The 16,737-nt window shown below is 38.7% G+C and overlaps 1 protein-coding gene across 2 annotated transcripts in view; it reads right to left on the bottom strand.

The window, feature by feature from the left end:
* Positions 1-2,954: 2,954 nt before the first annotated feature.
* nadsyn1 (NAD synthetase 1) overlaps positions 2,955-16,737 on the bottom strand; it is a 34,486-nt gene continuing 20,703 nt past the window's right edge. Inside the window, exons 17-21 of one of the 2 annotated variants that reach the window (XM_012842375.3) lie at positions 11,428-11,559; positions 10,849-10,918; positions 9,260-9,388; positions 6,185-6,361; positions 2,955-3,309 (exon numbers count right to left, since the gene is read on the bottom strand). In XM_012842375.3, coding sequence (XP_012697829.2) covers positions 3,274-3,309; positions 6,185-6,361; positions 9,260-9,388; positions 10,849-10,918; positions 11,428-11,559 — 544 coding nt within the window. In that variant the 3' untranslated portion in view covers positions 2,955-3,273. Of the gene's footprint in view, positions 3,310-6,184; positions 6,362-9,259; positions 9,389-9,471; positions 10,784-10,816; positions 10,919-11,427; positions 11,560-16,737 lie in introns of those variants that run through there. The other variant, XM_031569762.2, reaches the window with a different exon arrangement.

Here is a 16,737-nt window from a genome sequence, read left to right as displayed (position 1 = left end):
GCAAGCCATGTTGTTGTGTTAAGCAGCAGTGAGCTACAGACAGCGCCAGCTAGTTGGGCACTGTTGTTGTATCCTGCCACCCTTGCCAAGTCTAACTAACATTCCCATGCACCTGTCAGCCAACCTAACTAAACGGAACTCAACAAAACTAAACAGAATCAAATTTCCCACACACCATGCTGGCCAGCCTCCCCCTCCCCCTCTCCTTGTCCTATATTATGTATCATGCTGAGGCATCAATATCAAATTAATAAAATGGCCATATTACCAACTGTTTACTTAAATGGCCATATTACCAACTGTTTACTTAAATGTATCAATTGATGTTTACTAACCAAATGTTCTCTCTCTTATAGCGTGACCTTTGCCAACTAATGCCAATGGTTGCAAAAGCATTGTTCCTCATCACCATAACCAATAAGTACTTATACCCATATTAGGGAGCCAAGCTCTGCCCACTCACTTCCTCTTCCCCTCCTAGTGTAGACTGTCTTCACTGTGGAATTACCCGTAATGTGAATAATGGCCACCATCACCATTGTTTTCTGTTTCATTGCTCCACTTACCGTTATAATAGTAACCTTGCGAGCACTCTGTATACCCACTAAGCTGTTATCCAATACTTGAATGCTCTCTTCCCATCTTATCCACTATACATTTTGTATGCGTCATGTATATACCATCTTATGTTTGTATGTATTGTGTACATGTATCATGTAAATACCATCTTATGTTTGTATGTATCGTGTAAATACCATCTTATGATTGTATGTATCGTGTAAATACCATCTTATGTTTGTATGTATCATGTAAATACCATCTTATGTTTGTATGTATCGTGTACATGTATCATGTAAATACCATCTTATATTTGTATGTATTGTGTACATGTAAATACCATCTTATATTTGTATGTATCGTGTACATGTATGCGTCATGTAAATACCATCTTATGTTTGTATGTATCATGTAAATACCATCTTATATTTGTATGTATCATGTATATACCATCTGGTGTTGTATGTATATTTGCCACATGTATGCTAGCATGCTTATCCTGATACGTGTATGAATTCTTCTGCCATGTTTCTGATTCTCTCCCCTTCCGTCCTATACTCATTAATGACTGTCAGCAGCAGGCGCCCATGATTTGTCCACGCAGAAGGTGGCAACCCTGGTCACGGGCGTGTTGGGAGGGTTAGGGGCCCTCTGAGATGTAATACTCCAGGGAGCCCTGGGTTATCTAGCGGTTAGTTACTGAGGATAGGGTTAGGTTTTCTGCCCCTCTTGTCCAGGTGTCTGATTCTGGATATATATATATGGATGCTGTCTTTCGCATCCTCAGACAGCATTTTGACAGTGCTGTATATTTAGGTATGCCTCTTGCTGATTTGTACTCCACTACACCGTCCGTCAGTGAGAAACCTCTTGACTATTGGATACGGCTGAATAAGGCAGCTGAACAGTCCCTGGAGAACAAGGGCAGGGCTATCCAGCTGCAGACTGTAGAGCTTGCTGCCATGATTATTAGGCATTGCCTTGACAGAGATCTTTCCTTGATGTTTCTAAGTAAGTCTCAGAACCTCAGAGCCTGTGAAGTCCAGGCCCATCTAGATCTGAGATGTGTATGAAATCTGCGTAAAATATCAAGTCTCTAGCTTTAACATTGAGCTTTCCACAGGCCTTCAAAGATGCTGCAACAAAGCGTAGAGTAAAATGTTCGCGCAAATCCAAGCACCCCGAATACTATGATATACCTAAGCCACACCCTTGTAAGTCCATATTCTTGGTATCATATTTTAACCCTAGAAAGTTTGAAGGAGCTGGCTTAAATACTTTTCTAGTAATAGCAATTTGAAAATGGCTCTTCAGAAAACGCTGCTAAAAAAGCGTCTTAAGTAGAGGCACCCCCTCCCCCCTAAAACATCTTTTTGTGACAAAACTATTGGGAGTAGAGAGCTAATATTTGGGACTATACCTATTAAGAAGTGTATGAACAACCTTTTTTTTTTTTTGCCAAATCTGAGATGGTCGAATTGTCATGTTTGCCGTGGAATGACTCGCAGGGAAGTCTTAAATTGAATGAAACTTTAATTCTTTTGAGGAAGATTTACAGATTATTTGTTTTTCACTGACGACTCAACTCTATGGCAAAACTGCAAACGTTTTAGGCAATAAACATAATATAAACACCAACATGTTGGTACATAATGTCATGAATATGGGAAAATGCTATTCATAATGGCAAAACGAGAGTGATGCTTCTATGTCATCCACAAGGAGGTAAACAAAAACAACTCTACAAGAACATGACTATGGACCCCCTATCTGTTTTTCTTATGTAATTACATGGCATGACATCTGTTGTGTTACATCTCAAATTTGACATATGTCAGTTATTCATTGTTAAAAATTGTGTATGATTGCCCAGATCCAGGAGGTGGCTCAACTTACCCCACTCTGCCCCCTACTGTATGTGCTCAAACCCACACCTCCTCTGGCTGTCACTCTGCAGAGTCTGCAGCCTTGCATATTGATGCTTTCTGTTAAGGGCTAAGTACCACAGGCGCTTGGCATCTCATATGCTATACAAAACCTGTGGGATACCATTGATGTTTCAAGAGATCCCTCGGCAAATTGCTTTTTCAGCGCTCCTGGTGGCAAACTTCAAACTTCCTAGTGGCATTTGACCCTCCTCATAGATTCACTAACAGGTTGGCTAACTTGAGAATTGAACAGAAGTTGGAAGGTTGGATAGGGCCCAAAACAGAGGATGCAGTAAATCTCGTCAGAACGGGCCAATCATGGACCAGTTTCATTAGTTTCAGTTAGAGCGCCATACCCATCGTACAAACACGTCATCCAAATGCAGGGGACAACAGTCTGTCTGAGTCTCTACTGCAAGTAGCTTTTAAACGGTTAATGTAACTCAAATGAATCATTACTACACATCATTTGGTGAATATTTCAAAAATACTTTTAATACAGAAACTGTCAAAGAGGTCTGCAGGTTACACATGTAAGTGTACAATACATTCTCATATAATAGGTATGTATGTACCAATACATTCCCATATAATAGGTGTGTATGTACCAGAAACTTACTAAGTGGGAGGTTTACACAGACACAACAAACCTACCCAGGACAATTCTTGCTTTACAAATAATCTTTGAGGTCAGAAAAGATTAAAAACTTTAAGGAAAGGACAGGCCATAGCATATAAGTGAATATTCAGTACGGTCTGTGTCAAAGGTTTAGGAGTTCAGAGAACTCTAGTTGAAGCCATGTCCTGATTCCATGTCAGACACCTATGGATAAAAATGGCACCAAATCAAAGTGATTAAAATAATAATAATATAATAATTATAATGTTAAGAATAAAAACACTGTATGTGAACAAAAAAAAATATATAAATGAGTTCATATTCAATATACTTGACCAGTATGTATTTACACATTGGGCACGTCTGAACAAAACACATATTTTTTTGTCTGTTGAGGTGAGAAGTAATACATATACAATCTGTGCACTAAAGAGACATCTAAAACAGAATGTTTTCCTACCAGTTCTTCCAAAGTACATCACAAATAGAGAGAGTGAGACAGAGAGAGGCAGACCAGTAATATATGGTATAGAGAGAAATAAATACATTTACGTAGATAGATATGTAGATAGATAAAAAAAAAGACAGATAGATAGAGAGAGTGATTGAGTTAAAGAGTGACAGAGACAGGATATATAGAGTACACATACAAGAAAATAAGAATGACATGGGAAAGTTGATAACGATAAATAGATAGATTGTAGGGGTATAACAATGGACAAATGTCATGATTCGATATGGTTCGATACAATGGCCTTTTGATTCTATATGGTTTCGATACAACAACATGATTGTTTTTTTTTATATATATACGGCCTTTACACTTTACTTTCCACATGAAGCATCGTATATTTTGACCGTAATCAGGGTTCACGTGATCAGCCACAGTAGCTGGTACATACTCAAATTTTACCAGCCACTTAATAATAATAATTTGATAATGTTCATTTTTTTATTTCTTAATTATGTTAATAGGTGTATCAAAAGGTTTATGGAAGCATAGTTTACTTTTGTAAAAATTATTTACAGTATCAAGAAGGCACAGGTACAATTTACAGGAATCCCGGTAGCGAGCTATTTTAAACGGCAAAAGGAAGGCGTTGGATGCATTTGTATTCTACAAATCTTAGGCTATGCATTACTACACAATAACTTGACTAGTTTATTGCTACAATATGATTCGTTACTGTATATTTTATTAACAACCCAAAAAACAGATAGACAGGCAGACAGACAGGAAGTGAGAAAAAAGGGATGGAGAGAGTAAGGGATGGAGAGAGAAAGGGATGAGAAAGAAAGGGATGGAGAGAGAAAGGGAGAGAGAGAGAAAGGGATATAGAAAGAAAGGGAGGGAGAGAGTAAGGGATGGAGAAAGAAAGGGATGGAGGGAGTAAGGGATGGAGAGAGAAAGGGATGGAGGGAGTAAGGGATGAAGAGAGAAAGGGATGGAGAGAGTAAGCTACAGAGAATGAAGCGGTGACAGTTGACAACAAAGAGAGGGAGTGGGAGTGGTCACTTTGTATACGGTGGATTAGTACTTTTGCAAGTTTCGATTTTAAAAAGAAAATCCCTATGAGAGAATGAAAATGATGAAAAAGGTAACGCCCATGGTAGTTAAATAACTGCTTGAGAGACACTGAATTCATGTATGTTGTCTCTGCACAGACTTTAGACCCATGGCATCTCTAAAATATGTCTGTTGCTATCCCTCTGCTACCAGAGAAAAATAACAGCTTAATGCGTCACCAACTTCACTATGTAAACAGAAGCTAAACATAGCTAACTTTACCGATCAGTGTTGGCACGACACAAGACTACTAGACAAGACAACCGTTTGTTACTCACCAAAATGTTTGCCTAGGTTTTCTACTGCCGTTGTTTTGCTCACACCTTATTTTGGCCGATTTGGTGAAAATATTTATTTTTCCATAGGTGAAAACATTTATTTTTCCATAGGGATTTAAAAGTATTTTTTTCTTTTTTTATATCTTTAAAAGTCTAAATTTACCAAAATCTCAATGTACTTAGCATAAATATGTAGATCTATTAAACAAATAGTTTTTTATTTAATTTTCTCATTGCTTTTAAGTAGGCTAAACAGTCCGTGTATCACTCCAATCAGGAATCCTTGCCCACGTATTGTTAATTGTGTAGGCTTATTACTGCTTGTATTAGAAGTTACCACCAGTTTGACTTTTATATCTGTATATTTAATAGAATGGAGTCCTATATTAAAATGTGATTTTCCCAATGTAATCTGCATAACTGACTGGACTCATATTGAAATACCGGCAACAAGAGATATGTTTGGTAATCGATCATTTTGATTTGAAATTAAATTAGGCCTAATTCCCAAATGATTGAAGAATACACCATGACACTTACAAACTTTGCAGCACAACGGCCCGGATGATTCTTTTTTTCAACGGTTTTTGAAATGTATTTAGTAAATGTCATTAGCAGTTGATTTGTTCTGAGTAATAAAGAGTGTTTTACATGTTTCTTCAGTAGACCATTCAGTGCTACTGCCAATCCTGTTACCATGGTCCCCCCACCAATGCAGCACCTCCAGATATTCAAAACTAATGCATAAATATCTATGTTCATACTGTGTGTAGTAGAAATGAGAAGAACAGTTTCAGTATAACGTTAATATCCTTAGTCGTATCGGGTGGGGGGATTTAGGTAGTGGCCATAACCTATGGAATCAGATGGCACCTATGCGGATGTGCAATGTGTTTCATATGAGTAACCACAATTAAATCACAGTTTGCAAGATCATATAAATGCAAAGACTTACTGTTCTGGCTATGTCAAAAGCAAAATCATCAATGGTGCATCATATTACACGTTTTAGGATGGTGGGGGATATGATTACAGAGATACAAAAATAACACATTTTCAAAGAAAAACACACAATCTGTTGTTAAGTACTGGCATTGTGGGAGTTTACATGATTCTAAGTGTATGTAACGGCATGCGTGTTCATTTGGACCCGAAGAGAAAGGGAGAGAAAGACAGAAATCATTACCAAATTCAGATGTTCTTTGTTAGCCAGAAGCCTGGAAAAGGAACTAACCTTGCTGTCGATTCTCCGAAATTGCCACATCCATTGTATATTGTACAAGAAAGGTCGGAGGTCAAAGCGGTTATCATCAGGGCTGTAGCTCTCTGCATGATAAGATGGTGTAATTGTGGTCATCTTGTGTCTGTTCACGGAGTACATTCTGAAGAAATGCTTCACTTTGCTAGCCACCTAGGAAGAGCAAAGTGTGAGCATTAATAATTAATATGATACTGTGAGTGATCGGATAAGTCAAAGGACAACTCATAATCATTTCATAAGGGATACTGTAGACTATACGGCGGTCCGCTCTGCGTTGGGGTCCTGTTCGTCCCGTCGGGATTTATTTTTAGATAATGACCGCCTGACTATACATTATCCCGCTTATTAAACGTTTACTTGCCAAAATGGTAGAAGAAATTCCTCCAAAATACCTCTTTTTAATGATTTTGTTGCCGTTTCGTGATTTCCGCTAAGAAAAAATAGTTCATCACGCAAATACAACTTTTTTGTTTCAGGTGTTGCGTAGCAACCCATTACTTGCTGACTTCAAATTACAATGAGTCTGTTACGTTAAATGACCAGACTACTTGCGGAATGATCTGAAAGATGTGAATAGACCCTTTTATGACCTACGTCATAAAAGGTATGCGCACGCATTCTGGATGCAACAACGCAGCAATTTCATCCATGGTTAGTGACAGTACAAGTGGATTTTGGATCAATTGTTTAATAAAATGCCATCTTGTTGTGTTGTGGGATGCCAAATCAAGTCAACTGAAATAAAAGGTCTCAATTTCTACCGCATTCCATCGGGGAAAAGACTGTTTAATGCGAACAGGCTTCAAACTATAAAACGAGTGATCTGGACCGAAGATATCATTAAAAATGCACGCATATGTGGGGCGCATTTTATATCTGGTAAATTAATTTTGTTTATGTTAGCAAGTTAAAATTGTGTTGCTTAAATCTGATATAACTTAGTTGGCCAAAACGGCTCCCTACCTAGTTAATGTTATCAATAGCTAACTTATATTAGCCTTGCAACTTTAGGTTAACTTACCGATAACATTAGCTAGTTCATCGCTAGCCAGTTCATAGTATATTCATCTATTCATTGCATACAATGATACATTGCATACAATGATCGTGGGTTGAATCAGTGTGTAATTTACTCTTAGGAGAAGCCTCAATGAACTACGAAAGCCCCGACAAGATGTACAAGCTGCCTTCTCTGTCCTCCCCATCCTAACATAGAGCTCAATCTTAAACAGCACTGCTGCTGCATGGCTGCAACATGACCCTAGCCTGCAATGTCAGATAAAAAAATTATATGACAAAAACGAGTCTAACTAAATGCATAAGTGGCTATCATAACAAATATAAGTTGTATTGTAGCATGAATAAGAGTTACAAGTTACAAGTTTTTTATTGTCAGATGCCAAATTGCTTTGAAAATATTTTGGAACCTCAAGAATAGATTTGGTTATGGACGTACAGCAGAGACTTAAAGCAGCACAAAGAAGGGATTGCTAATCGCTAACGAGATGCTAGCGGCTAAACCTAGCGAAACCTGTTGAAATATGATTACTTTGACACTATGACAAACTAGTGAGTCAACAACTAAAAAAAAAAAATCATCATTAGGGTCTCAGTACTTTATATCATGGACATGCGTAGTTGTAGGAATTGAGTGACTTGAATGCTCCTAATTTATCTTTTGTGTAAACACTGGGTTTTTCAATTAGGTATGTATAAATATCTGGCCACTCGATAGCTGGCCATTTTGATGGGTCAACTATCCAATCCTTGATCGAATATGGATCAGGAAGTTGGATTCCATCGCTTAATGTCAATTTATTCAGGTAACTTTCAAGATCTTTAGGATTAAGCGACTGCAGGTATGAACTTACTTCCGCCATTTCTTTTGCCCCCAGAATGCGTGCGCACACTACATCGCGTGAGCATTGTTTACCAACGGCGAAAGGGTCTATTAGAAGCACAAAACCCGTTGCCAATGACAGCGGTCAATATCTTTTCGCAGCGGTCAAGAAATTACGGACCTGCGAACGTTGGGGTGGCCCATTCAAATCAACTGAACTTTTTGGAACATTCTGAAGAGCGTATAATAAAGTATGATACTGTGAGTGATTGGACAACTCAAAGGACAACTCATGTGTCATCTTTGTCTTATTTCAGTACAAGTTTTTTGTCCAATTTCGGCTTGCAACCTCACCATAGATGTACACAAATTATAGTTTTGTAGACTTAGAGAGAATTTTGTGTAAATACCCTGGTGCCACAGGTTTGGACATCTCTCTATGGTCACAGGCTTTCATGGCACTGTTACTTTTAAATTCAGAAACAATTAAGCAGTAACTAATAGACCAATACGTAAGACATTTACTATATTAAATCATGTCACTGTATGTCATCAGAGATTATGGAAACATGCTAAACTGAAATACTGACTTCTCAGACAAAAATGTTACGGTCAGATTCCCCTTTTAAATTTCCCATTCCGGAACTGAACTTCTGTTTGGGTAATGGCCTGTGTGATCCCGCCCACTGCCCATTTCTCCAGTACCATTCAGACACCAGGGTTGCCAGATAAGAATACAATTGGCACAGAAACCGCTATGGAAACAAGCAGACGAACTGGACCAACAGATATAATGTTTCATTCTACCCGACCAACAGTCTCACCATAATTCTAAAAAGCTCCATGACAAAATATACATGAATAAATATTACATTCAAATCTGACAGCTTTTTGTCTGTATTGCCAAATATATGCATATGCATTTTAGATGTTTATTTTACAATATGAAAATTCTGTACACCAAGAGAAAAATCAGTGAGCGCTGGAGCCGAGCCTCGTAAGCGGAATGAAGAAGAAATGTTGCACCCTGAACAGGACTTAGAGCATAGGGTAGCAGTGTAGTAGTCGTCCGTACAGGGGCTCCATTCAGAAGGGGGAACCTTCCCATCTACCACATGGGGACTCCATTCAGAAGGGGGAACCTCCCCTGTACCCCATGCCAGTGCATCAAAGCAATAACTGGAATACCAATAGAACTGTGTTCTGACCTGAGAGGGGGAACAGGTCTCTCTCCATATGTCAGTCAGCTTGCAGAACATGCTGTAAGGTCCACTCCTTGATATCTTTCTGAGCCGGCCTATAAGGGACAGCTCTGTGTAGGTCATGCCCATATCAGCCTTGTAGAGAGACACAGAATAAGGAACATTGATTTAGTATGCAGGGAAGACATTCATTCCTATAGGTTATACTAACAATCAAATTAGCCAAAACAAGCCTGATACTTGAGGTTGGCATTTGGGAATGACAGTAAATGGATTATAACTTATACGTAATGTTTTCTCAAAAGCTCAGCATTGAAAAGGCCCGTCCTATTATCAATCTACAAGTTTACTTTCAGTGCTCATTTCAGTAGCATGACATTTAAAACTCAATCTGTTTCCCAGTTTGCTGTAGTTGAAAGATATGGTGTTCTTTCTTTAAATTGGGTTGACATGATAGGTTATCATGTCCTGTCCTTTGGATCTCCAAACATACCACCAGACATAACAACCACTTTTTTAAGGCTTATACATCAAAAGGTAATAGGAAAACATAGTTCTTGCTTGTTGCAGTACCCCACAGTGGTCAAATGGCGCAGTTTTAAGGACAACCTTAGTCCTAGTCCATATACCAAGTTTGGTGTCAATACATTGCTGAGATATGATCTCACTTCCTGTTTGGTGGCTTAACCGACGATTTTGATTGGTTTAGAAAATCTAAAATCCATGTGACTTTTGTGAGGGTTTGTCTGAAGATCATCTGTAGCAAATTTGGTGAAAATGTGACAAAATTTGTGGAACACTTTTTAAAATCCAATATGGAACTTGCAACAATGAGGCTGGCATGAGAAGTTGCCTTGGGACCTCCCATAGTATAAAGAGACACAAGAACGATGTATTTAATTAATTAAAATGTATTTTAAAGTTTCACTTCTCTCCTCAATGACATAGTCTAGCCTAACTGTACATGGCTTTTTTTGCTTAAAATGATTCTTAACTGTTCACTCTTTCTTGCTATTGATGCATCCAGAATCCCAGCAGAACAGAAAATGAGTTAACAAAAAAAATACGTGTTATGTATTCACATCATGGATGATATTCATATTAATTCACATTCAAATTAATTCACATTCAAATGTTCCCTGTCAGAGAAGAATATGTCACAACGCCTATATCCAAAACTCATGCCTCAGATGGAAAGTGTATCTCTGGCGTCTAGACAGAACACAACAGGCCGTTTCCCCCAGACGTGTTTTCCGTCCACATCGGGTCCATTATGTTAATGTTCGACATAAGGCACAATGATAACAATATGCACAATTCTGGTGTTGGTGAGAAAACAAGGAATAACACTGCTTTATATGACCTCATCAGTTTGAATAACACTGCTTTATATTACCTCATCAGTTTGAATAACACACACTGCTTTATGTTACCTCATCAGTTTGAATAACACTGCTGCTTTATATGACCTCATCAGTTTGAGCTTTATATTACCTCATCAGTTTGAATAACACTGCTGCTTTATATGACCTCATCAGTTTGAATAACACTGCTTTATATTACCTCATCAGTTTGAATAACACACACTGCTTTACCTCATCAGTTTGCGATATCTGGCCATCTATCAGAGGTTCCAGCTCAGCTGTGGGAGGGGCAGCCAGAACTCTGTACATATAGAGAAGAGAGAAACACACGAGGGAGAAGAAAAGAGACGATATAGAGAAGAGAGAAACACACACACATGAGGGAGAAGAAAACAGACATCACTGGGACACATCTTTTTGCTGACTGCAGCTTAAGGAGTAAATCTGAATGAACCTTATTAACCTTATCTACCCCTTGCCTAGGGATGAAACTATCTTGTAATGGACAAAGTGTGTACTCCCTTTAAATGCCCAATAATCCAACCACAAACATGCCATCGTGCATCTTCAAATCCTTATTGAGCATTGAGTGTTTTTGCAAACTACAGGTATTAGACTCAGCTCAGTTAAAAGTCAAGCACATATTATTCTCTAACTCCAAATAGAACCCGTAACTAATCACTGTACTGGATAATCCGACAAGCCCCAGATGTTCAAACACGATCAATATGTCCAAAAGCCTCCCAACAGTTTATGTGATGCAAGTCTGGGAATGTTAATGTCCATGTATGTAAAAGTTACGTGCCATACCTCCTCAGTGCTGTAAGTTGGAAGTGCTCGGTGCAATACTGTAAGAAGCTCTTCAGATCCATTTTACTAACACCTCCAATGGGATTAATGTCAGCACTGGAGCAATCATACTTGGTGAAGTAGCCTGACAAACTGTAAAAATAGGGAAGAAGAAATGGTTTTTTGTTTTTGTTTTTGCCCAAAATAAGCAAGTAGCTTCAACACCAACATGCCCTCATTCCTTATAGAATGCCCAACATAAGGTCAGAAATGTTTTCAAACATATTAACATAACCTTTGATTATTTATTGTTTATAAGGCATTTCCTAAGTATATGAAGAAGAGTCTTTCTTGAAGCAGTTTTTGCAGCAAAGAATTAAAAATGACTTTGGAACTAAATTTGCTTACATTTTCAAAAATATGTCAGAATCAGCGAAGTGCCTGAATCTAGCCCTGGACTCCTGAGGATTAATATCCATTTTAGATTTATAGTTATTCATTAAGTTTCAACTTGGATTAATATCCATTTTAGATTTATAGTTATTCATTAAGTTTCAACTTGGCCAGTAAGAACATTTGCACATTATTACCTGAAATGTTTAAAAACAATGAATTGTTAAAAAATTTAAAATAATAATAATTAAAATGTATATACTGATGAACGACTCACGAAAGAATGAACCTGACAGCCACGACATGGATCCGTACGCGTGTTAGGCCTCATATTCATATCTATTCTCATACTCACATTCACACTCATACCTCATACTGATAATCACTTAACAAATGTACGCTTTGCTGAGATTGTTTGAAATATGTATTAATCATATGAAAAACATAGGCTTTTATGAAATTGCTGGAGCTATGCTTTATAATCATCTAAACCAATATATGCCTTTTAAAATGATTGCAGGATGTTTGAATCATGCCTTATAACCATATAATAGTGTGTGAAATTGCTTGAGTGATGTTTAACAAATCTATATCTGCTGCTGATTGCTATGATCAAGAGTGAAATGTGCTTGTTGTATAAGATAAGTTTTTAGTGCAAATGCTTGTGAGGAAACAATGCTGATGTAAGCTTGAATGTCGAGTTGAAACTGTGAAGTGGGTTAAACACAGGAAGTGTACCCTCTGGGGGCCCGCGAGGAGGACGCCGGCTGTAAGAAGCCGGCCTACAGATGAATCACACCTCTGTTAACCATGACTTAAAGGCAAAAGGGCATTGTGTGATGGAATGAAGATTTCGTGACCTTATAAGGAAAAGTCCGTGATGAAAAGACGGAGGCAGGTGCTGTTAAAAGGCTGGGCTCAATGTATGTAGAGACAGTCTTCTCTTCTTTTGCTTTGTGAGTAGGAGCAGGTTGCTGTTAGTCAGTGAGGTTCTTTTGTTAGTCAGAGTAGGATTTTGGTGTTTGGAGAAGAGTTACATGGTTTGCTTTTTGCTTGTATCTTTTTGACCTCTTTGACATTAAATCTTTGAGGCGCTAACTCAATACTAAGAACTCGCTTCTGCGTCAGTTTTATGGAGTGAGTTCCCCCCGCGCCCGCTACACACCTCGCCTTATTACACCGGTCAGATTAGCAGCCTGTATATGCGGACCGCCTCACACGTAAGAAACCTGGAAGCCTCTGGTACAGAAAAACCTGTCGACAGCGTGACAATGAATTGTTAAAAAATTTAAAATAATAATAATTAAAATGTATATACTGATGAACGACTCACGAAAGAATGAACCTGACAGCCACGACATGGATCCGTACGCGTGTTAGGCCTCATATTCATATCTATTCTCATACTCACATTCACACTCATACCTCATACTGATAATCACTTAACAAATGTACGCTTTGCTGAGATTGTTTGAAATATGTATTAATCATATGAAAAACGTATGCTTTTATGAAATTGCTGGAGCTATGCTTTATAATCATCTAAACCAATATATGCCTTTTAAAATGATTGCAGAATGTTTGAATCATGCCTTATAACCATATAATAGTGTGTGAAATTGCTTGAGTGATGTTTAAAAAATCTATATCTGCTGCTGATTGCTATGATCAAGAGTGAAATGTGCTTGTTGTATAAGATAAGTTTTTAGTGCAAATGCTTGTGAGGAAACAATGCTGATGTAAGCTTGAATGTCGAGTTGAAACTGTGAAGTAGGTTAAACACAGGAAGTGTACCCTCTGGGGGCCCGCGAGGAGGACGCCGGCTGTAAGAAGCCGGCCTACAGATGAATCACACCTCTGTAAACCATGACTTAAAGGCAAAAGGGCATTGTGTGATGGAATGAAGATTTTGTGACCTTATAAGGAAAAGTCCGTGATGAAAAGACGGAGGCAGGTGCTGTTAAAAGGCTGGGCTCAATGTATGTAGAGACAGTCTTCTCTTCTTTTGCTTTGTGAGTAGGAGCAGGTTGCTGTTAGTCAGTGAGGTTCTTTTGTTAGTCAGAGTAGGATTTTGGTGTTTGGAGAAGAGTTACATGGTTTGCTTTTTGCTTGTATCTTTTTGACCTCTTTGAGATTAAATCTTTGAGGCGCTAACTCAATACTAAGAACTCGCTTCTGCGTCAGTTTTATGGAGTGAGTTCCCCCCGCGCCCCGCTACACACCTCGCCTTATTACACCGGTCAGATTAGCAGCCTGTATATGCGGACCGCCTCACACGTAAGAAACCTGGAAGCCTCTGGTACAGAAAAACCTGTCGACAGCGTGAAAAAGGTGAGTTGTCCCTCTCTTTCATTCTAGAAGAGAGTACTTGAAGGTGATCTCAGAAGGCACTCTGATTGATCCCTTTTCGTATCTTGGCTGAAACATACAATTAAAGGCTTGGCTGAAAATGTGACATGATTTTTCTAAGTTGTATTCTGATTTGTGTGCCTGATAGCCGTATTAATTATTTGTGAGAGTGTTTGAAAAACTCGGGCGTTAAAAGCACACAATTAATTTTATAGGTTGGCACGATTACACATTTCTTAACATGGCGCCCAACGTGTAGGCTATGAATGGTCATTAGTAGAGGGGTAATTCTAATGATCGCGAGGAATAAGTAGACCGTACGCACAAACCTAACCGATTTCTGGTCCTAAACAGAGTCTGGCATACCACCAGATAAGGAAATCGATTAAGTACACCTATCCGATAATAGAAGAGCGATCTAAATACTTGGTATACCGAGGGCCAGTGTTTAGACCGAAAAGGCACTTTTGGGGAACGGAATTAGCTACTCGCGTTCTATTAAGGTGCGCTTCTTAAATTTGGTCTAGTCCAACCATTTTCGAGGAAGGATCGTACACCCAGGAGACGATGGACGATGTTGTATCAGGGTGGGAGGAGGGAGAAGATCCGTGTCCTCCCCTTATCGATGAGTCCGGGTGTGTTGTATCTGATGGGATTAGATGTTATCCAACTGATTTAATTCAAAGCCTGGATTCAGGCGAAAAAAAGAAATAGAACTAAACCAGAAGACCGATGTTTTACAGTGCCTAATCGCACTTTACAACAGGGAGATTTATGCACAAACCAGTTTGAAACTAACACAGCCAGTGTATTGAACACGGAGAGCCTGTGCCGACACAACCACAGAACAGAAGTGGCAGAGGCGCTGAGAGCCAGATGGCTTTTTGAGATAGTGGAGCACGCGGAGGCAATGAAAAACTTTTTACATTTAATGGAAATGGAGAGTAACAGGAGTGCGGTACTGATAGCAGTATTATTATTGTTATTATTATTACTAACATGGATTTGTATTTTTCATTATTAGTGATTGTTGATGAGATATATTTTTTCACTTTTCTGAAGAAGAAAAGGCGATAAGAGGAACTTGTGAAGCATGTGCAAATAAAGGGGGAATGAAGAAAGGAGTTTTTTTTTTAAGTTTAATTAAGTTGAATGAATTGGTTCAATAATTCAATTGAATTGAGTTGAATTGTGTTGGGTTTTTGGTTTTATGTTTTATTTTGTTCTTGTTACGTTTTGTAAGCTGTTTGTCTTCACAGGACCAAGTGGAGGGAAATGGAGAAGTTGCAGAAATTTGGTCCGTAAAGGAACAAACAGAGAATGTCTATTAAGCCCCAGGCAGGGGAAATAGATAAACAATTGATGATTTAACATAAAAAGAAATACAGAACATGAAATACATGTAAAAAGAAATGTGTTTGTTTGTAAGTCTAACTAGAATATGCAATTCCTGAAGGAAATACCAGTGCATAAAGAAAAGTATAAAGAAAAATAAAAAGTATAAAGGGCGTTGTCGGCATGATTTGAACCAAGTTTCTAAGTAAACGGTTCAAGCTGAATTAAGCGCAGAGGTTTGGTACAAGGAATAATAATAAGTATAAGAAAAAACGAAGGAATAACAATACAGGGCAATGCATGCACTGTAAAAACTACACTAACATGGGCTGGAGTGCGGTGGACTATGTTAAAAATGGAATAACAGGAATCCCCGTGCTCGTTGCCAAGACTGCTGCTATCATATGAATGAATGTTGGTGGTGGTCGGAAGGGCTCTAGGCACTGATTGGTTGCCACGCTTCTGTCAGTCTGCCTGGGGCAGCTGGGGCTACCGATGTAGCTTACCACCACCGGTATGACTGTGTCTGAATGACTGGACTACTCTGTAAAGCACCTTCGGGTACTTAGAGGAGCGCTATATAAAATTGATGAGGATTGATTGATTGATTGATTGATATCATGGTTAAGACAATGTTTGATAAAACATTTTCACCTATGATTTTTGCGTGTTGTGGGTGACTGCCCAATACATTGTGTATCCCCTATTTGGAAGGATTCTAATAGGAATACTAGCCAAAGCCATTTGGCGAGTTAAACAAGTAAAAATGTTGAGCACGCAAGAAGGTGATGAAAATGAGGAAGTTAACCCCTGTTGAAGGGGCACAGGAAACTGAAGTGAGAGAGGGCCTCTCTCTCACACACACACACACACACACACACACACACACACACACACACACTCTTGAAGTGTATTATAAGATCCCAGGGAGCGGTTGGCCAGTCTAACACAGACAGAGGCAAGACAACCAAACCACCTGCGGATACAGTAAATGAAAAGGAACTTGAACAGATTACCATGGCAAATGATTCTACACCACAATCAGGGTTTCTAGATTGGCCTGCTCTGGTAGGCAACTATGTTTATGTTCTGATTATATTCTGTGTTAGCTTTCTAGCAAATGTCTTAGAATACTTTGGAAAAATTTCCTAAGATGGATACGCTTACCGGGATCTGGAATAGCATTGGAAGTGCTGTCAGTGGATGTACCGTTGGTCTCCACTTACCTAGCGTATCTGAGTGAAATTCTTACGA

This window comes from Clupea harengus, chromosome 6 (assembly GCF_900700415.2).
Source record: "Clupea harengus chromosome 6, Ch_v2.0.2, whole genome shotgun sequence".
NCBI classification, from domain to species: domain Eukaryota; kingdom Metazoa; phylum Chordata; class Actinopteri; order Clupeiformes; family Clupeidae; genus Clupea; species Clupea harengus.
The sequence above is the reverse complement of the archived record's forward strand: the minus strand, read 5'-3'. Positions and strand labels throughout refer to the sequence as shown.